General features: G+C 35.8%; 1 protein-coding gene across 10 annotated transcripts in view; it reads left to right on the top strand.

Moving 5' to 3' along the window:
- LOC106872982 (general transcription factor II-I repeat domain-containing protein 2-like) overlaps nucleotides 1-24161 on the top strand; it is a 113378-nt gene that overhangs the window by 76555 nt on the left and 12662 nt on the right. For 7 of the 10 annotated variants that reach the window (XR_016237939.1, XR_001409822.3, XR_001409823.3 and 4 more), the window contains exon 2: nucleotides 12229-12265. Coding sequence is in view for 3 of the 10 variants with exons in the window: in XM_089339724.1 (XP_089195850.1) it covers nucleotides 12229-12265 (37 nt within the window). In the remaining 7 variants the exon portion in view is untranslated. Of the gene's footprint in view, nucleotides 1-12228; nucleotides 12266-12686; nucleotides 12805-24161 lie in introns of all 10 variants that reach the window. The other 3 variants (XR_016237938.1, XR_016237940.1, XM_089339723.1) reach the window with 1 other exon arrangement.

The following is a 24161-nucleotide window of genomic DNA, read 5'->3' as shown; positions in this document are numbered from 1 at the left end:
AATACATACACACACACTCACACACATACATACATATACGTACACATACACACATATACATACATGCTCACATACATACATATATACATGCATATATACATACACAGACACAAATACATCCATACATTCAGACATACAGCGATTACATACCGAATAAGACCACTTCTTGGAATCAAGGGTCCAAGAAGTTCCAGTGAATGAAATTGCTTTGAATGGGCAAAGAGTTGCACATCAGTGAGCCACTTCTCAGTGCAATCAACCGTAAAATCAGGGGCACAATGGAGGCTGAGATGACCAGAAACTGATGCATTTCAGGTTTTTTTATTTATATGAGGTGACCTTCTAGGAGAAGGAAGTTCTAATGAGATTTTGGGGTCCTCCACCCCCAGTTGTCTATATACAAGTTAATCCAAAGATGGTGACTAGGCAGAATCATTAACACACCGGGTAAACTTTGCCGAGGTAGACTTTGCCATTCATTCTTTTGGGGTCGATAAAATAAGTACCAGTGAAACACTGGGGTTGATGTAATCAGCTGTCCCCCAACCCCAACTAAATCTCAGGCCTTGTGCCTCTAGTAAAAAAAAAAATATTATTATTATTATTATTATTATTATTATTATTATTATTATTATTTTAAAGGCAAGAATCATTAGTACGCTGGGCAAAATGCTTTGTAGCATTTCATCCGTCTTTACATTCTGAGTTCAAATTCTGCCGAGGTAGACTTTGCCATTCCTTCTTTTGGGTTTGATAAAATAAACAGGAGTTGAGCTGTGGGGTTGATGTAATTGATTTCCCCACTCCCCCGGAATTGCTGGCCTTATGCCAAAATTTGAAATCAGTATACTTTTAACCCTATAGCTGGGATCCAGAGAGGTGCTACTACTCTGGATTAGAAGAGATCTCACTAAGAGACCATTCAACACACCTCAAAATCCTGGAACTTCCAAACCAGAGCTCCATTACCAATGCAGAACAGATACACACATACATACATACATACATACATACACACGCACATAATACATATACATACATGCACACATACATACATATACATACATACATGCACACACATACATACATGTACATGCATATACATACATATATACATACATAGACACAACTACATCCATACATTCACATATATATATATATACATACATATGTACATACACATATAAATACATAGGTATATACATACATACATGCATGCATGCATGCATACATACATACACACATAAATACATACATATATACATACACAGATACATATAGATACATATACACATACATACCTATGTACATACATACCTACATACATGCATACATATGTACATACATGCATGCGTACATGCATACATATGTACATACATGCATGCTTATGTACATACATAGTAAGTGCCTAAATGACAATCTGGAAGCTAGAATTTTCAGAAAAAGTAATTAACCAGCTAACATGTGCACTACAAATACAGTCTGTAAGAGGAACAGTTAAAATATGCAAGATTTTATGCAGGTTTAACATGGGACATTACTTTTGTTATCTGCATTTCAAAGATGAAGCTTTGTATCTTTGTTATAAACCAGCTCCTGGCTTCCACGAAGACTTCAAAGAACTATAAACAGAAGAGAAAGTACAAAGATACATACAGATACATACATGCATATAGAGGGAACGCATATGCTCGCAATGTAATACAAGTATATACACTTCCCATTAAAAAATGACGGGGAGAAAAGTAAAAGGAAGAATTAATTTTGTGTTTACTTTAATATATTTAATATAGTACAGAACTGATCTCAACAGAGGATTAATAGTTTTCTGTTTAATATAAACATTGAATTTGAAAGTCCTGGGAGATTGTGCCAGTCTAACAACAAAAACAGTAACCATTTACTAAATTATTGAGTTGAATTAATTAAATTAGCATTTTTATAATGAATTGGAAATCAAATAGTTTAATTGTATAGTTTTATAGTCTGGTTAAGCATTGCTTACCCAGATGGCACATTTCTGATATATACATAGATACATAGATACAGTCATACATACATACATACATACATACATACATACATGATATGTATATGTATATATATGTATGTATGTAGATTTATGTATAAATATATACATACACAGACACACACATATATATGCAAACAATTACATTCATATATATTATAATATACATATATATGTATACATATATAAACAGATTGATAAATATAGATGTAATAGTACATATTACACACACATATGCACACACACACACACACACAAACACACATATATATGCACATATATAGACACATACATGTATATAAAATATTATATACATATACATTCACACACAGACACACACATACATATATATATATATATATATATATATATATATATATATATATATATATATATATATATATATAATAGATCTCTATGTATGTGTGTATGTGTGAGTGTATGTGTGCATACGGGGGTGGTGGTGGTATGTGTGTTTCCTAATATTAAACAGATGAAAAACATCTTTGTAAGAAACAGTTTATAGTTGATAGTATTTCTCATTAATTATTTATAAAGCAATAATTCGTCAAGAAATATGAATTGAGAAAATTGTTATTTTGCTAACAAAGTAAAACAGTGAATAAAATATTTATAAACATAAAGAAAGACTTGTTTATGTGTTAAACATCTATTGTAGGAAAATGTAAATAGAGTTTAGAGTCTCATATGTTAGCAATCTTTGTGATAGCATCCATTGTATTAGCTTCCTTTGTTCCTTATTTCAGTGATATAAGCATTAAAAGATGGAGAGTTCCTGCTGATCTCTGCAAGACTTACCATGGCTGCTGCTATTGTTGTTGTTGTTGGTTAACACAGGCCAGACCAGGCCTGATCGACAAGACCTATCATCAAAATATTCTGTTCATGAACATCCAGCATTTTCCTTTCCGTCATCTCATGTTTTGCACTATTTTTTAAAACCTTTTTTATTCTATATTTCTGTTTAAAATGCATTTTGGTTGTTTTAGTTAATCTTGGAAATAACAGAGAATCTATTAGAATAACTTGGTGATTACTCAGCTGGTGTTTGGAAAACATAAATTAACAAGGAATTTTGAAGGAAGGGTTTCATTTAAATTGCTAACACTTTTGTTACCATATTTCTGCTCAAAAACATTGCTGTTGTTTCAATTAATTTTGAAAATAATGAAGAATTTATTAAAATATCCTTGTCATTATTAAGCTGGTATTTGGAATATCAATGGATATGGAATTTTGAGGAAAGGTTTTAATTTCAATCACTTTAATCCTTTTGTTACCATATTCCTGTTGAAATACACTTTGTTAGTTTCAATTGATTTTGAAGTCAAGCTAAGTAAAAACACGGTTGTCCTTGGATACAGGCTTGCCCCAGCATACCTCTCCTGCTGAACAGCATCCCTAATCTCGTGGGCTTGTAGATGCTGGTGCCATGTAAAAAGCTCCCATATTGGTGCTGTGTGAAAGTACCCAGTACACTCTGTAAAGTGTCTGGCATTAGGAAGGGCATCCTGCTGTAGAAACCATGCCAAAGCAGACACACTGGAGCTTGGTGCAGTCCTCTGATTTGCCAGTTCCTGTCAAACCATCCAACCCATGCCAGCATGGAAAAAAGATATCAAATGATGGTGATGATTATGATGATGACGATGAGGACGACGACGACGACAACAGCAACGATGATGATGATGATGATGATGAATTTAGTAAAATAACTTTGTCATAATGGAGCTGGTATTTGGAACATCAATGAACATGAAATTTTGATGAAAGATTTTGATTTCAATCACTTTAACCCTTTTGTTACCATATTCCTGTTGAAATACACTTTGTTACAATTAATTTTAAAATAACTTTGTCATTATGAAGCTGGTATGCGAAAAATTAACGAAAAGGAAATTTTGGGTGAAGGTTTTTGGTTTTGATCACTTTAAGCCTTTTATTACCATACTTCTGTTGACACCTGATAACCTTATTTCAGTTAATTTGTTATTAAACTGGTTTTGGAACTTGAATTAACATGGAATTTTGAAGGACGATTACTTTAACCCTTTTGGTACCTTTTTTGTTTCTGTTGAAATGCACTGCCCTTGTTTTATTGAATTTTGAAAATGATGAAAATTTAGTAAAATAACTTTGTCATTATTAAACTGGAAAAAGACAGCGAGACAGCAGAAATGTTAGCACAGTGGGCGAAACGCTTAGCAGTATTTCGCCTCTCTTTACGTTCTGAGTTCAAATTCCACTGAGGTTGACTTTGCCTTTCATCCTTTCAGGGTCGATAAAATTAAGTACCAGTTGCGTACTGGGGTCAATCTAATCAACTGGACCCTCCCACAAAATTTCGAGCTCTAAGCCTCGAGTAGAAAACATTATTATTATTATTATTGTTCAGTAGTTTTATTTTTATAATGTGCTTTCACTTCACTACCGAGCGCAGCTCTGTGCGCCTTGGGTATGTGCTGTGGTTTGCTGTGGTGCTCTTATGTTTACTGTATTGAAAGTGTTTTGCGTAGAATGTGTGCAGTACCCAGTAGTGCAATTTTCTGTATGTTATATATATTTGTAAGTCCTGGTATTTTTGTTATGTATTAGGGATGCTGTTCAGCAGGAGAGGTATGCTGGGGCAAGCCTGTATCCAAGGACAACCGTGTTTTTACTTAGCTTGACTTCAAAATCAATTGAAACTAACTATGATAGGAATTGTTTCTGTTTTTAGATTCCACATTCGAGTTATCTCTATTTCCAGGTCTTTGTATTTTGAAAGTTACTCCATTTCTTTTAGAGAAACGTTGTCATCTGCTGGTATTGATACATCAATTAGAAAGCATTTTTTTTCTTCATGATCTTTGACAACTATATCTGGTCTATTTGCCTTAATTTCTCTATCTGTGTGTATTGGCATATCCCAGAGTATGGTTGCTTTCTCGTTTTCTGTGACCTTTTCTGGCGTGTGTTTATACCATCTTTTTTCTGTTGTTATTCCATAGTGTTGGCATAGCTTCCAGTGTATATAGGTCCCAGCTCTGTCGTGTCTGTGAATATATTCCTTCTTAGCCAGGACTGGGCAGCCAGAGATAATATGATTTATTGTTTCTTGTCGATCTCCACATATTCTACAGTTACTTGTTATATTTCTTTTCATTATGTGTTTTTGGTAATTTCTGGTGGGGAGGCTCTGGTCTTGTGCAGCAATTAAAAATCCTTCAGTCTCTGCTTTGAGTCCTGAGCTTCTCAGCCATTGCTGGGATTTTTCTCTGTCTATTTCTTTCGCATTTAGTTTAGCCCAGTATTTACCATGTAGGGGCTTTTCTTGCCATCGTTTTATCAGGGTCCGTTGCTGTTCTAGTTTTAGTTTGGATTTCATTTGTTTTATAGCTTTTGTTGTTTCTTCTTCTTCTTCTTCTTCTTCGTATTTGTTAGGTAGATTGATTTCTTGTTTGTATTTGTCAGCTTCCTTAAATACTGAAAACAGTTTTTTGTTTTGCTCGTGTTTTGTGGCTATTTGTATTAGTTTCCCTTGCTTCTGGAATAGGTATTTTTGCAGTCCTATGGTGGTTATTTTATAATAGTTTTCTAGCTGTATAAGACCCCTGCCACCTTCTGTGCGTTAATTCATATCATTTTAAAACAAGGTATTTGTATCACAAAACCAAGGGCAATTTCAGGCAGGGATTTAAATTAAAATCTCACCTCAAAATGTTCATTTATTTCCCAAACAACAGCATCATAATGACACAATTATTCTAATAAATTATCTATTATTTTCAAAATTAATTGAAACAATTTGATTTGAAACAATTTTGGTTGCTGCTTGCAGCAGGCAATATGATTTTTATAGAAAATTTCTTGTTTTTGTTCATTAACCAAAAACCGATGTTTAGGAATTTGGTTTCTGTCACTAAATCCAAGACAATAGCATCACTGGATAGGGTATGGAAATAAAACTTTGATGATAATGCTTGCTTGCTTCTTGTTTGATGGAGCTAGGGTCATCCCAGGTTAGTGGTCCCAGAGGTGTTATCCTATATAGAGCCAGCCAGGTCCACCAGTGCTCCCCATCACTGGCAGTCCATGGTCAGCCCCTCTGCATCCTTCAAAATGAAACTGAGTGTCTGGAGATCTTCCTTGATTATGTCCAGCCATTTGATGCAGGGCCTGCCACAAGGCCTCTTCCAGCCCGCAGCTGCTACATCAAATGAGAGTAAGGCCCCGATAGGATGATTTGGTGGGTGGTGGAGGACATGTCCTTACCAGGGCATGTGATGGGCAGTTATAAGGTGGGAGGGTGTTCTTTAAATTAAAATTGTGTTACTTAGAACATAATGGTGACATATAATCAAAGGGTAGGATAGGTCTACCGATGCTACAGGTTTGTAGGTGCCTTTATTAATATATTTTTTTCTAAATTTTCCCAAGATGAACCTGTAAATGAAGGAATAATATGTTTATTTTATTCATCTTAATTTTGTTGTAGGGAGTTAGTAATAATGGTACACCCCTCCCACGTGACAAATGGAATAACCTTGTCACTATGAGTAAAGTGAAGTACCAGAGTATGTAGTAGAGGGTCAGAGATAGTCGTATCTTTACTAGTTTTACTAAGTAGACTGTATACCGAAGTGGGCATTATAACGGACCAACATTTTAAGGAATATAACAATAGCAACAAGAATTTAAACAACCGTAGTTTAGACTGAAAAAAAATTCATATTTTGACGATAAATGCAGCTTAGAATGTGCCTTGAAATTTCATATTTTGGCTATAAATGTATTTTAGACTGTGTTGCTAAATATCAATAACTTTCAAGTCTAGAAGTGAAAGAACTGTGATGACTACGGTACGGTGCAATGGTTTAACTTGTTGCCATAATCATTAGATTTTGGTGGAAGGTTTATTCTGGTAAAATGGTGCTTAAGCAGTAAACCCCATTAAAGTCCATTTGTAAAATTGTGAAACTGTCATAATGTTTTATGTTGCCATGTTGTAAATTGAAGTGAAATGTCTATAATTGTTATTATTGAGTCATCATGGTGTCTAAGAATTATTGTCGTTGACTTTAGACAAATGGAACTAGCAATGGAAGGGGTTTTATACAGACATGCTTATGGCGTTGGAGATGATGCTGGCTGGGGCAATGATGATGATGATGGTGGTGGTGAAGGGGGTGGTGTAGATGGTGATGGTGGGGATAATAGTGGTAGTTGTAGCAGTGATGGTGGTGGTGGCAGCAGCAGTGGTGGTGGTGATGGACAAAGTGGTTGTGTGGATGGTGATGGTGATGGTGACTGTGATGGTAGTGGTGTTGGTGATGGTGGTGATAATAATGGTTGTGGTGATGGTGGTGATGGTGGTGGTGGTGGTGGTGGTGGTGATGGTGGTGATCTTCATAGATTATGGTAGTGGTGACGATGGTGGTGGTGGTGTTGGGTGGTGATGGTGATGCTGTTAGTGGTGGTGGTGATGATGGTGGTGATGGTGGTGGTGTTGGGTGGTGATGGTGATGGGTGGTGGTGACAGTGGCTGTTAACATTTGTAGTGTGCTACTCTTGCTACTGGTTATATAGTGTCATGGACCTACTCACACTCACACACACACTTGCACACACACACACACACACACACACACACACATTGTCCTGAGCGTGACATATACAATAAACAAAGATGCACGTATATAGACTGATAATTATATACACACAAGCACATATATCACCATCGTCATTTAGTGCCCCTTTAAAGCATATCCCATTGTGGGGCTCTGATTTGGGAGTAGCAATATTTTAAGAAGTGTATAACCATGTCTTAGCCCAGGGGTTCTCAATCGCAATTTATATGGCCCTTGAGGGTCCATAAAAATATTGGGGTGGGGGGGTCACGCAACAAAATAATAAATTGGGGATCTATGGTAGTATTTTAAGGGCCCTTGGAAAAATTTTGCTTTAGATGTATGTATTGGTGTGTATTGCAAGACATAGCTTGGCTTCTTTTTCTAGCATTTTACATAGTTTGACCTACACAAGTTAATGAGTGGAAAACAAAATAGGAATTTTGAAAGAAGTATCAATACAACTAGTTTATAAACATCGAATGGTCATAGGAGTCCACCAGAATAAAATAGTAATCAAAGGGGTCCATAAATAAAGAATGGTTGAGAATCCTTGTCTTAGCCACTGTTTTTCCCTGGTCTACTTTAATCTGGAGTAATAGCATCTGTAGGGTTCCAGCTATGGGTTAACAAGCATATTTGATGACAATCCATCTACATGTGGAGACAAAGAAATGCTCTTGGTTGATGCCAGGGTGCACCAGGAGTGAGAGACCCTTAGCTGTTGTCACAGCATCCTTTTAGGGGAGGGACACTTTGATATAAAACTGGCAGTTTCATGTGTTTACTGGTCCTCTCTCTTTGGCCTGTCACTAGGTACTAATCACAGATACTCCAAGATTGGTACTCCTGTTGTACAAGCATTTATCCCAGTAAGCCAATGATGTACAGATGTCTTTTTGATGGTGGCCTCCTTTATCGTGCCATCTACAGAAAATCCTAAGGCGATGAAAGAGTGGTGACATGCGTAAACCTAATGAATTGGAAGCGCACAGTAAGTTACAGCTTTTGTTTGTTCACCTATGGCTTCATTACCATGCAGATCTGCAACGGGACTGAATAGTCATCTGAGAGGTCATGGATGGGAAGTCAGAAATGTTATGGACAATGAGGAAGTAGGAGGAGACAGCCATCATCTATGAAGACAGAGCAATTAACATATGATCATACGACCCCACTTACTTGCTTTATATATCTGCAAGTGTGTCTAGAACATTCAGTACATGTGTAGACTGTATATATACATACATACATACATACGTATATATATATATATATATATATATATGTATATATAGGCACAATAAATATGCACAAGCTTATACATACATGTCATACAATAGACATGCTCTTATATAAAGTCACCTTATCTGTCTATGGTGTGTATAGAGCTTTGAGTCCGTATATATTCATAAATATTGACTCTATCTATCTATCTATCCACACACACACGCTCGCACACATACACACACATGCACACACTTCAAATGCACAATTAAACACACACACACACACACACACAGACACACACATGTATGCATACACACATACACACACACACTGAAAGCTATATAAACATATATATATATATATATATACACTCACATGCACACACACACATACAGACACACATACACACACACTGAAAGCTATATAAACATATATATACACACACACATCCACACACACACAAACACACACAAATACACAAACACACACACACATACATGTACACACATTAAACGTATACAAAGTGCCTGTGAATCCAATAAATTGAAATCCATTTGAGAATTGCGGTTAAAATGTTTTCCTATTTTACATAAAAACAAAATATTAAAAGCTTGTTGTCAAAATATCATTTTATTTTTACATAATTTTATTGTTTTGTGTTTCTTTTTTTTTTTTTGTATGGTAACCTCTTAAAAACCTTGGAACTAAGATGTTTTACGAAGAAACCAGAGAGAATAGGGAAGAGAGATGGAATGTGTGTGTGTGTTGTATTTGTATGTATGTCTAAATGTGTGTTTTATATATATGTGAGTGTGTGTGTGTGTGTGTATGTATATATGGGCACATGTATTTTTGTGTATATATATATATATATATATTTTTGTATATATATATATATATATATATATGTGTGTGTGTGTGTGTGTGTGTGTGTGTGTGTATCTGTCTATGTATGTCTTTGTGTATATGTGTTTGTATATATGTTTATATGTCTGTGTGTGTATAGATATGTATGTGAGTGCATCTGTGTCTGTGTGTGATTGTACATTTGTCTGTATGTGTGTGTGTGTGTGTGTGTGTGTATGTGTGTGTGTGTGTGTGTGTGTGTGTGTGCGTGTTTGCCTGAAATACATTAGTATAATAAATATTCTATTTGAAAAGCTATTTAGATGTTAAACTGAAGTGAACCATGTTGGGGAGGCATGTTCCATGTTGTAGTTGGAGCCACATGACTCTGTAATGCAGGGAAATATTTCATATTCTCAACTCCATCAAATAAATGGTCCAGGCAGTTGACGGTACCTCACCTTCTCCCATCCAACCTCCCCCTCCCCCCAGTCTTCGATATATCATGGCATAAGAATGGCAACATTGCATGGTAAAGCTGTTCGTTTTATAATCAAATTGTACCGGGTCGATTCCGTTGTATGATGTCTTTGGACCTTCTAAGTTTGGTGCAGCCTTGGGATGACCAATGTCTTGGGAGAGGAATTTCTTCACTGTCGACGTCATCGTCATCATTGTTTTTGCCATCATCATTATCATCATCATTGTCATCACCATCATTATAATCATCATCGTCATCAATTATCATCTTTGCCGTCATCATTATCGTCATCATCATCATTATCACCATCACCATTGTCATCATCATCACCATCACCATCATTATCATTGTTGTCAACATCATCATCATTTTCACTACCACCACCCCTCACTGGCCCCCATGCTGGCGGCACGTAAAGAGCACTATCCAAACGGGATCGATGCCAGGCCCACCTGCCTGGCTCCTGTGCTGGTGGTATGTAAAAAGCACCCACTACACTCTCGGAGTGGTTGGCATTAGGAAGGGCATCCAGCTACAGAAACCTTGCCAAAGTAGGTTGGAGCCTGGTGCAGCCTCCTGGCTCTCCAGACCTTAGTCAAACCGTCCAACCCATACCAGCATGGAAACTGGGCGTTAAACGATGATGATGATGATGATGTACATGTGTGTTTGTGCCTGTGTGTATGTGTGTACAGGGGCATGTATGTGTGTGTGCACGTGTATGTATGTGTGTATGTACGTTTTTGTGTGCATGTGTGTATGTGTGCGTGTTTGTGTGTGTGTATGTGCATGCATATATGTGTGTGTATGTGTGTCTGTGCATGCATGTGTATGTGTGTGAATCCGTGTACGAGTGTGTGTGCTTGCATATATATGTGTATGTGTGTCTGTGCATGCATGTGTATGTGTGTGAATCCGTGTACGTGTGTGTGTGTTTGCATATATGTGTGTATGTGTGTGTATGTGCATGCATGTGTGTGTGCATCTGTGTGTATGTGTGCATCTGTGTGTTTGTGTGTGTGTGCATGTGTGTATGTGTGTATGTGCGTTCGCCCATGTCATTGAATTGACATCAAATGATGCTTGTAAACAAGTGTCACCCTCAAACAAACATTGTCACTCATTTCCTTCTTCCAGTTGCCCTTTCACACCACAAAGTTCATCGCCCTTAACTGCAGAAAACAGTTTTATGTCCCAATCTATCTTTTGTTGGGGAATGTCATGTTGGAAACTATTTCATGTTGAGTTCTATATTTAAGAGATGAGGAACTATGTACATTATTTACACTATTTACATTTGACGGATATTTGTCCTCATCTTGTTTGTTGTTAACACAACGTTTCGGCTGATATACCCTCCAACCTTCATCAGGTGTCTTGGGGATATTTTGAACCTGGGTTCTCATTCCTAAGGTATTTTTCAATGTTATTATTATTATTATTATTATTATTATTATTATTATTATTATTATTCAGGTCACTGCCTGGAATCGAACTTAAAATCCTGAGGTTAGTAGCCCACGCTCTTAACCACTATGCCATATGTCCGTGGGCATATGGCATAGTGGTTAAGAGCGTGGGCTACTAACCTCAGGATTTTAAGTTCGATTCCAGGCAGTGACCTGATTAATAATAATAATAATAATAATAATAATAACATCGAAAAATACCTTAGGAATGAGAACCCAGGTTCAAAATTTCCCCAAGACACCTGAAAAAGGCTGGAGGGTATATCAACCAAAACATGTTAACAACAAACAAGATGAGGACAAATATCCGTCAAATGTAAATAATGTAAATAATGTATTTCATGTTGAGACATGTCAAGCTTATTATGGCAACATGACTGGCAGAAAATACCAATTCTACTTTTTGGTCAATATTTAACATTAATTTCACTGTGGAAGGGTTAAAACGGTTTGTGACCCTGGGGAAATGTTACACTGATTTCAAATCTGTCTTGAGTTTATATTGTATTTTAATATTTAATTATTTTGTTTTTTGTATTCTAGAATGTCTGATTTTCGAAATATCACAGTTTTGTGTTTGGTAAGTTTTATCAATACTTAATGTGTATCAAATAACATTTTATACAAAATTTCTTTATTGTTTTGACCAAAAAATATAACATCCAATTGATTTGTTCATACATAATTAATTTGAGTCTCAGTTTTGTATCAAAGATTCAATTAATTATATTGTTTTATTGAAGAATATAAGTTTTGGAAAGAGTTTCTGAAAGGGATTTTTTTTCTTATGAATTTGGCTTTTGTGGTATAGCACCCTACAACAGTCAACCACGTCTTCACTACAAAATCCCTGGTGGTGTTATGTTTCAATTGTATGGAACCATTCTTGATGGAATCATTCTCCTTGGCCATTTCTTGCCATACCAAGATTTTCACGAAAGAAATCAAGATGGCAAAGTAGGAAATATATTTTCAATATTCCACAAATTGTTTCTTCATAGGCTTCGAGAAGGTTTTCAACTGTGTTACCTTTGTATGCAGAGGATTTATTGCTATCCAGAAAGATTTTCATGGCTATTTAAAAGCCTTACCACACTTTTAGTTCCAACCATGTCAAAGGTTTGTTCAATTTTATATCATTTAAAACTTCCCCTAATTTGTGGTTCCACATGAATTCCATCCTCTAATTTTTTTTTTTTTGGACACACATATTGGAATCTTTTTAAGAAGATTCTAGAATCCTCTTGAAATGATTTTATAGTTTGCTTTAAAAAATTTTTCTTTTTATGAAACCAAGTTTAATAAGAGGAAGAGGTAAGAATTTTTTCGAGCCTTGTGCCTAGAGTAGAAAAGAATAAGAGGAAGCGGTAAGAATTATTTTCTTGAGATTAAACTAAAGACACATATTGGACACTGGACATTTCTGGGGCTTATGCCAACCTTAGTAGCCTGTCACATTTAATACAGCAATCTATTATAGCGTGACTGTCCCACAAACATAAGAAACAATATTGTTTTGTAATTCCTGCTTGCATGCCCATTAGCAGATTAATAACTCTGAGATTTCCACAGAGATTCCATTGAGGAATACAGTAATGAATGGCATCAAGCAACATAGCTATGTTGCCTAAAATGTCTTTTTGGTGAACAAAATGAAGAGGAGGACAGAGGCAGTTTGTCTTTACATTCCTGTCTTATAGTAGAACTTCTTTCGAGCTTCTTCATAATGAATCAGCTGCAACATGTGTCTGGGACGTGTTTGGGGAGAATTCTTCGATGTCTTCGTAGTAACAGAATGGACCGTCGACTGTTAATGGTGCAGCTGAACTAGGATTTCACTTTTAATAACAACTCCTGTGCATATATTTTCCAGATTTCAGACAAGAAACTCCGACTTTTCTTTACGTAATGATCAGCTTCTGACAAAGTTAGTGAAACACTCTTCAATAAACAACTTTGTCTATAGACACTTCCACCCTCATTGTCGTCGTCATCATCATCGTCACTGCCACCACCACCATCCATCATCATCCATCATCATCCATCATCAATCATCATCAATCATCATCATCATCATCATCATCATCATCATCATCATCATCATCATCATCATCATCATCATCAACGAATGCCTGTTTTCCCAAAGTTCAGTCCTTCCACTAATGGCACCTCCATCACTGCATGTTTCAACATCCATGGAAGCTAGTCTACCATTTGGAAGAACTGGAATGGCCATTGTTTCATTATGTCGGATTGGTCTGAATTCTTGGAGGGAACAGTTTGATAAACAGGGTTGTGTTTGTTCTCTGTGGCAACCACAGTTCTGTTAGCTCTACAAGAATATCATAATATTAGCTTCAAATTTTGGCACAAGGCCAGCAATGTCAGGAATGAATTCAACTGGCACTTAATTTATTGGCCCTGAAAGGATGAAAGGCAAGGAGTCCACCATCCATCATCATCCATCATCATCCATCATCAATCATCATCAATCATCATCATCATCATCATCATCATCATCATCATCATCATCATCATCATCATCATCATCATCATCATCATCATCATCATCATCATCATCATCATCATCATCATCAACGAATGCCTGTTTTCCCAAAGTTCAGTCCTTCCACTAATGGCACCTCCATCACTGCATGTTTCAACATCCATGGAAGCTAGTCTACCATTTGGAAGAACTGGAATGGCCATTGTTTCATTATGTCGGATTGGTCTGAATTCTTGGAGGGAACAGTTTGATAAACAGGGTTGTGTTTGTTCTCTGTGGCAACCACAGTTCTGTTAGCTCTACAAGAATATCATAATATTAGCTTCAAATTTTGGCACAAGGCCAGCAATGTCAGGAATGAATTCAACTGGCACTTAATTTATTGGCCCTGAAAGGATGAAAGGCAAGGAGTCCAGCATATAATCCTTTCTACTAAAGGCACAAGGCCTGACATTTGGCAGGAGGGGACTAGTTGATTACATCAACCCCAAGTGTTTCACTGGCACTTAATTTATCAACCCCCGAAAGGACAAACGGCAAAGTTTACCTTGGCAGAGTTCGAACTCAGAATGTAGCAATGGGTGAAATACCACTAAGCATTTCAACTGGCATGCTAACGATTCTGCCAGCTCGCTGCCTTAATAATAATAATAATAATAATAATAATAATAATAATAATAATAATAATAATAATAATAATAATAATAATCCTTTCTACAAGAAGCACAAGGCCTGAAATTTTTGGGGAGGAGTTAAGTCAATTACATTGACCCCAGTGTTTCACTGGTACTTAAATTATTGGTCCCGGAAAGGATGAAAGGCAAATCCAGCCGCAGCAGAATTTGAACCCAAAACGTAAAAATGGACAAACTACTAAGCATTTTGTTCGATGTGCTTTCGATTCCACTCATTCACAGCCTTTGTGTTAATGATTGGTTTGTTCTCTCCAAAACACGATTCTAGCAAAAGGTATTGATCCAGTGAGACTGCAAAGAATCGTTGCAATAATTAAAGTTAATCTAAATATTAGCTTGGATCTCTTAACACATCATTAAACTTGATAACTTAGTTACAAAATTTTAAATATTAAAATTAGTTCCTCTGAAGTGTTCTTGTAATAACGACCAAAGATATAACCACAAAGGAGTGCAGTTGTTGTTGTTGCTGTTGTTGTTGTTTTTGTTGTGTTGTTGTTTAGCTCAAAAGTCAACCTGACAGAGCAGATCTACGACCCCAAAGCATTTCAGCTGTGACAGTCCTAGCTTTTTTGTGGGGTTATACAGGACTTTAGGCATCTAGGGTACCTAGATTGACTTCTGTGTGAGGTAGCAAGCTGGCAAAAATGTTAGCACGCCGGGCGAAATGCTTAGTAATATTTCGTCTGTCTTTAGGTTCTGAGTTCAAATTCTGCCATGATTGACTTTGCCTTTCATCCTTTCGGGGTCGATAAATTAAGTATCAGCCCCTCACTCCCCCAAAATTTTATGTCTTGTACCTAGAGTAGAACAGATTGACTTCTGAGTTCTTCTTTCTTAAGACAGTAGGGTGTTATCTGAGGAAGACATTGCTGCTATTTCTTGCAGGTCAAGCAACCATATTGAGCAGTCATGGACAAACTGCAGGACTTTCTCAATGTCAAATGCAGCAAAAAATGACCAGGAATTTTTTTTTTTTTATAGTGCAGTCATTCTTTTACATATTTCAGATATTGGGCACTGGCCATACTGGGGCACTGCCTTGAAGGGTAAAGCTGAATAAAGTGACCCCAGGATTTATTTTTTAATTTTTTAAACCTAGTACCTATTCTATTTCTCTCCTTTACTGAACTGTGAAGTTATGGGGATGTAAACAAACCAACACTGTGGGGTGGGTGATGGTGGGGGAAAGCGCAACACACACAATGCACATGCATGCACATGCATGCATATGCACATACACATCCACACACACATGCTCGCATGTACACACACACATGCACATGCACACACACACACACACACAGATACCCACACACGGTTGCTTGTACACACACACACATGCACACACATGCATGCACATGTACACACACATACTCGCATGCACATCCACATCCACACACACATATGCACATGTGCACATGTGCACACAGACACACAAATACACACACACAGAGGCACGCACACACACACACACACACACAGCCTTCTTGCAAAAGCCAGCCCATGTCTGGTGTAGAGTCGTCCTTATTGTGTCGTAGGCTCCCTCATTGGCTTCTTGTTAACTCCTTTAATGGCATGTGGTATAGTGATTAAAGAATTCAGCTCATGATCATAAAGCCGTGAGTTCAATCCCCAGCAGTGTATTGTGTCCTTGGGCAAGACACTTTATTTCCCATTGCACCAGTCCACTCAGCTGGCAGAAATGAATTGTACCTGTAATTCACAAGGGCCAGCCTTGTCCCACTCTGTGTCACGCTGAATCTCCCCGAGAACTACATTAAGGGTACATATGTCTGTGAAGTGCTCAACCAATTTATATGTTAACTTCACAAGCTGGCTGTTCCATTAATTAAACCAACTGGAACACTTTTTCTCATAACTGACAGAAGGCCAGGCTGGCCATTAATGGCTAAAAATGGTATAATTCATGGTAAAGGTCTATGAACAACAAAGTTACCATTAGAAGACAATTATATTTTATCTGAACGCTTGTGGATATTTTCTTTGATTCCCATAACTTATATTCCTATTGAACCAAAATGTATTTTTGCACAATAGCATCAGATATTTCTATAATCGTGTATTTTTTTTTACTATTTTATTCTTTATGGGTTCCAGTCATGGGACACTGTTTTCATATAATGACAAAATATATCTCTAAATAGACAAGATAATTTCATATTCGATAATATTTTTCTCAAATATATTTCTATATTTTTATGAAATAAGATTTTTTCTCTGTAATGTCAAGATATTTTTTATGTAATAAACAATATATTTCTAGATAATAAACAAGATATATCTATAAATAAACAACATATTTTTTCGTATAATAAAAAAAAATATCTATATAACAATCAATATATTTCTCCATAATAAATTATAGACTTCTAAATAACAAGTATCACATTTTTTATATAATAAACATGTTACTTGTACAATAACATAAATATAATTCTAGAAATAAACAATATATTTATAAACAATAATAGAATATACTTTTTTATACAGTTACAATATGTTTCTGAATATTAAATTTCTTATCTTTACATGTTTCAGTTGTTGAACTGTGGCCATGCTGGGGCACTACTCTGAAGGGTTTAGCTAAATAGATCCCGTTTTCTTTTTTCTTTTAAGCCTGCTTTTTATGTGGCACCAGCATCAGTGAGGTCATCGAGTATTTTGCTGTGATGGGGTGGAGTATTTTGCTGTGATGGGGTGGAGATGAAGGTGGGGGTTAGTGGTATTGGGAAAAAAGGTGGCTGCTGTGTGATGGGTGAGAGGTTAGAGTACGAGTAGAGGGACAGAAATAGGGGTCTCGCAGCAGAGGGGGATACATGGATACCTCAGTAGGAGAGAGAGAGGGAGAGAGGAGTGAGAGTGGAGGGAAAGGGGAGGGAGAGAGAAGGAGAGAGAGAGAAGGGCAGAGAGGGATGAGGTAGAGAGAGAGAGAGAAAGAGGAGAGAGAGGGAGAGGGAAAGAAAGAGAGAAAGAGAGGAGAGAGAGAAGAGAGGAACTATGGTAAAGATGTGGTAGGTGGGTGGGTGGGTGGGGACACATGTATGTATTCTTTTTATTCTTTTATTTGTTTCAGTCATTTGACTGTGGCCATGCTGGAGCACAACCTTTAGTCGAACAAATCAACTCCAGGACTTATTCTTTGTAAGCCTAGTACTTATTCTATCGGTCTCTTTTGCTGAACCGCTACGTCATGGGGGACGTAAACACACTAACATCAGTTGTCAAGCGATGGTGGAGGGACAAACACAAACACACACACACACACACACATATATATATGATGGGCTTCTTTCAGTTTCCACCTACCAAATCTACTCACAAGGCTTTGGTCTGCCTGAGGCTATAGTAGAAGACACTTGCCCAAGGTGTCACGCAGTGGGACTGAACGTGGAACCATGTAGTTGGAAAGCAAGCTACTTACCACACAGCCATATTATGTATATTATGTATATTATGCTTATATACATATATTATTATTACTATTATCAGTATTATTATTAATATTGTTGTTGTTGTTATTTTTATTATTATCGTTATTATTATTATTATTATTATTATTATTATTATTATAATTCAGTAGTTTCATTTTTATAACGCGCTTTCACTTCACTACCGAGCACAGTTCTGTGTGCCTTGGGTATGTGCTGTGGTTTGCTGTGATGCTCTTATGGTTACTGTATTGAAAGTGTTTTGCGTAGGATGTGTGTAGTGCCTAGTAGTGCAATTTTCTGTATGTTATATATATTTGTAAGTCCTGGTGTTTTTGTTATGTATTTGTCTGAATATTTTTTTATTATACCTAAGGCACCTACTATGATAGGAATTGTTTCTGTTTTTAGATTCCACATTCGAGTTACCTCTATTTCCAGGTCTTTGTATTTTGAAAGTTACTCCATTTCTTTTATGGAAACGTTGTCATCTGCTGGTATTGATACATCAATTAGAAAACATTTTTTTTCCTTCATGATCTTTGACAACTACATCTGGTCTATTGGTCTTAATTTCTCTATCTGTGTGTCTTGGCATATCCCAGAGTATGGTTGCTTTCTCGTTTTCTGTGACCTTGTCTGGCGTGCGTTTATACCATCTTTTTTCTGTTGTTATTCCATAGTGTTGGCATAGCTTCCAGTGTATGTAGGTCCCAGCTCTGTCGTGTCTGTGAATATATTCCTTCTTAGCCAGGACTGGGCAGCCAGAGATAATATGATTTATTGTTTCTTGTCCATCGCCACATATTCTGCAGTTACTTGTTATGTTTCTTTTCATTATGTATTTTTGGTAATTTCTGGTGGGGAGGCTTTGGTCTTGTGCAGCAATTAAAAATCCTTCAGTCTCTGCTTTCAGTCCTGAGCTTCTCAACCATTGCTGAGATTTTGTTTTGTCTATTTCTTCTGCATTTAGTTTAGCCCAGTATTTGCCATGAAGAGGCTTTTCTTGCCATCGTTTTATCATGGTCCGTTGCTGTTCCAATTTTAGTTTGGATTTCATTTGTTTTACAGTTTTTGTTATTTCTTCTTTTTTCTATTTCTTTTTATCATTATTATTATTGTTGCTGTTGTTGTTGTTGTTGTTGTTGTTAGTATTATCATTATCATTATTATTATTATTACTATTACTGTTATTATTATTGTTGTTGTTGTTGTTATTATTATTATCATTATTATGATTATTGTTATTAGCATTATTATTAGTAGTAGTATTGTTACTATTATTATTATTATTATTATTATTGAGTGAGAGAGCATTGCATGCCATCAAAATGACACTGGGGTACAAATATACAAATCCCAGTCCACCCATCATGACTACCCGTCTGATAAGGGTATACCAGGCACATGCATCACAACCATATGTGCGCAACATGGTGATCTCATATCAAGATAAACAGTGCATGACCTTGCAGGTGGGTCCCAATTAGAATTTTCTTCAGGTCGAGTAGCCCATCCCGCTCAAAAGGTCCCTGAATAAGGTTTGTTTAAGGATGTTGAGCAAAACACCCATGTTTCCAAAGGTGAATTATTCAAACCCCAACGAATTCCTCAAAACACATGGCTATGATGCTCATTATTATCATTATTATTATTATTATTATTATTATTATTATTATTATTATTATTATTATTATCACTATTATTATTATATATACTGGACCTCTTGCTGCTCTTCAGTCACTAGCTAAGACATACACACAATTATAATTATCAATATAAAAATATGTTTTTGTGTTATTGTTTGGGAAGATTTGAGGACAAACTGTTTACAATTGCTTTAGGACAAAATGGTAATTGAATAACGAAACTTCAAAATGTAATTCGAAATTTTATTTTATCAAATGTAAGTAGATTTAGATAACATAGCATGAATACAGAAATGTTTATCTTTTTTAAAAAGATCTTCTTAGAATTTCTGTAGTTTATGTTTATGCTCAAGGCAAAAAAAAAAAATGTTTCTTATAAAACACAGCAGCTCACCGTACTAGATCTACTTAGTGGTACATCTTGATGAAATAATTAGTATAGCAGATAATGGTTGTTAAACTGAAGAATATTCTCTGTTTTGTCAATTCTAATAAAGCTAACATTAACTGAAAAGTGTTAAAAGTTTTTCAAATACTAAAATGAAATATTTTGAATGATTAAAGAATTTAAAAGTTTTAATTAAATACTGCAAATAAATTGCAATTTGTTTTATTCCTAATTCCAGACCATCCAAAGAATTTATAGAGTTGTTCCTAGTTTTACTAGTTAACTCTTTTGTTACCATATTTCTATAGAAATACACTGAGTTTCTTTTGATTAATTTTGAAAATAATGAACAATTTAATAAAATAATTGTTTTTATAAAGCTGAAGTTTAGGACATAGATTAACAAGAAATTCTGAAGGAAGATTTTAAATTAGATCACTTTAATCCTTTTGTTACCATATTTCTATAGAAATACGTTGATTTTGTTTTAATTAATTTTGGAAATAATGAAGAATTTAATAAAAATAGTTCTATTATTATTAAGCTGAAGTTTGGAACATAAATTAGCAGTAAATTTTGAAGGAAGGTTCTAAATTAGATCACTTTGACCCCTTTGTTATCATATTTCAGTAGAAATACTTTGATTTTTAAAAAATTAATTTTGGAAATAATTAAGAATTTAATAAAATATAATCCTGCTATAATTAAGCTGAAGTTTGGAACATAAATTAGCATTAAATTTTGAAGGAAGATTTTAAATTAGATCACTTTAACTCTTTTTAATAGAAATTTTGATAGAAAGTTTTAATTTAGATGACTTTTAAACAGGAAGTTTATTGCATAGAACCAGGGGTAGGGTGGGGTATCAGACTAGTTGGTATGAAAAGGGTTAAACTGTACCCAATATAATAATTGTACTAATGATTCTCACTTAGCATACTGTAGCACACTGGTGCTCTGTGAGGGAGTGTCTTAGGGCTCAGCAGAACTGTCTAAAAACATAACTTAAAACTTTAGAAAATTCGTACTAATATTTCATTGTTTTGAAAAATGTGTTATTATAACTTTATTATAAACAAATAGGATTAATAAAACAAAGTAAACAACGTTTTTTATGTTTTTTTTCTACCTTTCAAACTTTTAAATAGAATATTTTCCTTTTTCAATTTTCAAGTGTAGGGTAGCAGTCAAAACCATAATGATATCTGTTTAGCAGCTGATGATGGGAATACATATATCTTATGCTTGATTGTGAATCTTTTAATGTCTTAATCTCATTATTCTGAGTTGTCCTTCATTCAAGTAAAGTGGAAAGTTTTTGTGGATTCATGATTTGTGGAGATTACGTGCATTAACATTGGTTGTTTTTTGTTTTTAGAGAATCTTATTAAAACCTGGATAATGCTTAGATATTGTTGTCTACTTTTGGAGAGCTTCTGTGACATAATTGGTCTCTATATACAAGTACTACATATACACCCAACTATTTTATACACAACTATAGTATACACACCTAACAGTCTGTTCCTACTTTCCAGTTTGTTAATTAAATAGTGTCCATTATTCTATAAACACTCAGCTGTCTGTTGGGTGATTGTTTAAGAACCTAGCATTTTATACACACCTAGCTGTCCTTTCCTGTGACTCTGTCTTATAGATAGCCTGTACCCAGTATTTTTTAAACACCCAGCAGCCTGTTTTTGTCAGTTGTTTATACACTACCAAGTCTAATAGCTAGACTGTACCTAGCGATATATACATACCCAGCTGTCAGTTCCTACTGCCCAGCTAAATAAGCATGTATCATAATACAAGACATTGGAGATTTTTTGTGGCAAATGTGTCTGGCTCATGGAATGAAATACAAATATGTTACAAAAACTTCCTTTATCAACCCCAGAAGAAACAAGAATAAAATTGATTTAGTTCAAAGAGAACTCAGATTTAGAGGAATGGAAGCAAATACAATATACCATTGGTTCTAATATTTTGTCATTTCATCATTCTGTCAACTCAGCACCGTTCTAAAAGTTGGTTAATGTTGGCATAATGTAAAATATTCTCTTTTATTTATTTCAGAATAGCTTATTAACCTCACACATAACCCACAAATAATATATTCCCTGTTTTAAATCTGGACAAAATAACCTTTGCATGAGAGGGTCAGCTAAGTTTTGTTATTAACACTGCCGAGACAAAGAATTTCAGCACCTTTGATCTCTGATTGGTGAGAGATGAAGATTCCTTGTTAGAAATATGTTGTTAAATTGTAAATCTGCTGCATTTTCTCCTCTTTTACTGACCATTCCTAATGCTAACAGACTTATCCATAATTGCCTTAACTATCTTCAAATCACAAGATTTATAGATAACAATGGCACTGAACTTTTGATTATTGGATTAATTTCGATAATAACAATGGCAACAACAACAGCAACAGTAAGAACTACAACAACAATAACTGTATCAGACAGAATGACACAATTCTTCTTTGTTATATTTTGGTAATGGTTGAAGTAGAATGTGTATTTAAAGTGATCAGGGATAATTATTGAAACACCAGCATGGCATTTTTCTCCTTCTCACTCATTAATCTGATTAGTCTGAGTGATATCTCAAACTTAGATTTTTCTGTTTTCTTTGAATTATTTCATTTACAATAACCAGCTTATTATTTAGCCCTATGTTTGCTCTGATAGTGCACACATGTGTGAGGTGGAGGCACATGGCTTGGTGGTTAGAGTGTTGGACTCATGTTCGTAAGATTGTGGTTTTGATTCCGGGACCAGGTGACACATTGTGTTCTTGAGCAAAACACTCCATTTCACTTTGTTCCAATCCACTCAGCTGGCAAAAGCGAGTAATCCTGTGAGGGACTGGCGTCCCATCCAGGTGGGAGATTTATATGCCACGGAAACTGGGGTAACTGGCCCTTAAGAGTCAGCGTGACTCGAGAAGGTAATTCTACCTTTACTTTTACTTTACACATGTGTGACAGCACGTATTACATGTACAGTCTATGTGGCAGGCTTCAGAACAGTCTCCATCTACCCAGTTTCTCTCACAAGGCTTGAGCTGACTTTGAGGTTATGGTAAATGACCCTTGCCCAAGATGTCACTCATGGGAAATCTGTCACAACAAATTCTGCCTGACCCTTGCAAATCATGGAAAATTGGACATTCAGACGATTCTGATGATGATCTTTATTCATGCTCGGATCTATTATTTTGACCTTTGAATGTGACCATTAATCTCATCCCTGATAGCCATTAGTGAATCTCCAAAATGCTTTCTAAAACTGGACATTAATGATTCAACCTTGTCGCCACCAGATCTAAATAAATAGCTTACGGGAAATCTAGGATTTGGAAACATAGGCACAGGTATGGCTGTGTGGTAAGAAGTTTGCTTCCACACCACATGGTTCCAGGTTCAGTCCCATTGCATGACACCTTGGGTAAATGTCTTCTATTACAACCCTCGACTTGTCTGTGTCTTTGTGTCTGTGTTTGTCACCCACCACCACTTGAGAACAAGTGTTGGTGTGTTTACATCCTCATGACTTAGCAGTTCAACAGAAGAGTCCATTAAAATAAGTAGCAAACTTCAGGGGTTAATTTGTTCAACGAAAATTCTTCAAGGTGGTGCCCTAGCATGGCCACAATCTAATTACTGAAAAATATAAAATCTGTTACTGAGTGAAACACCACTAGCTGGGTGTTTAATTGAGTAAACCCTATTACAAACATCAAAGGTAGGTTTCTGACATGAGGGTACCGTCATCC

Source organism: Octopus bimaculoides, chromosome 22 (genome assembly GCF_046866305.1).
Source record: "Octopus bimaculoides isolate indiv1 chromosome 22, ASM4686630v1, whole genome shotgun sequence".
NCBI classification, from domain to species: Eukaryota; Metazoa; Mollusca; class Cephalopoda; order Octopoda; family Octopodidae; genus Octopus; species Octopus bimaculoides.
This window is presented reverse-complemented; position numbering and strand designations above follow the sequence as displayed.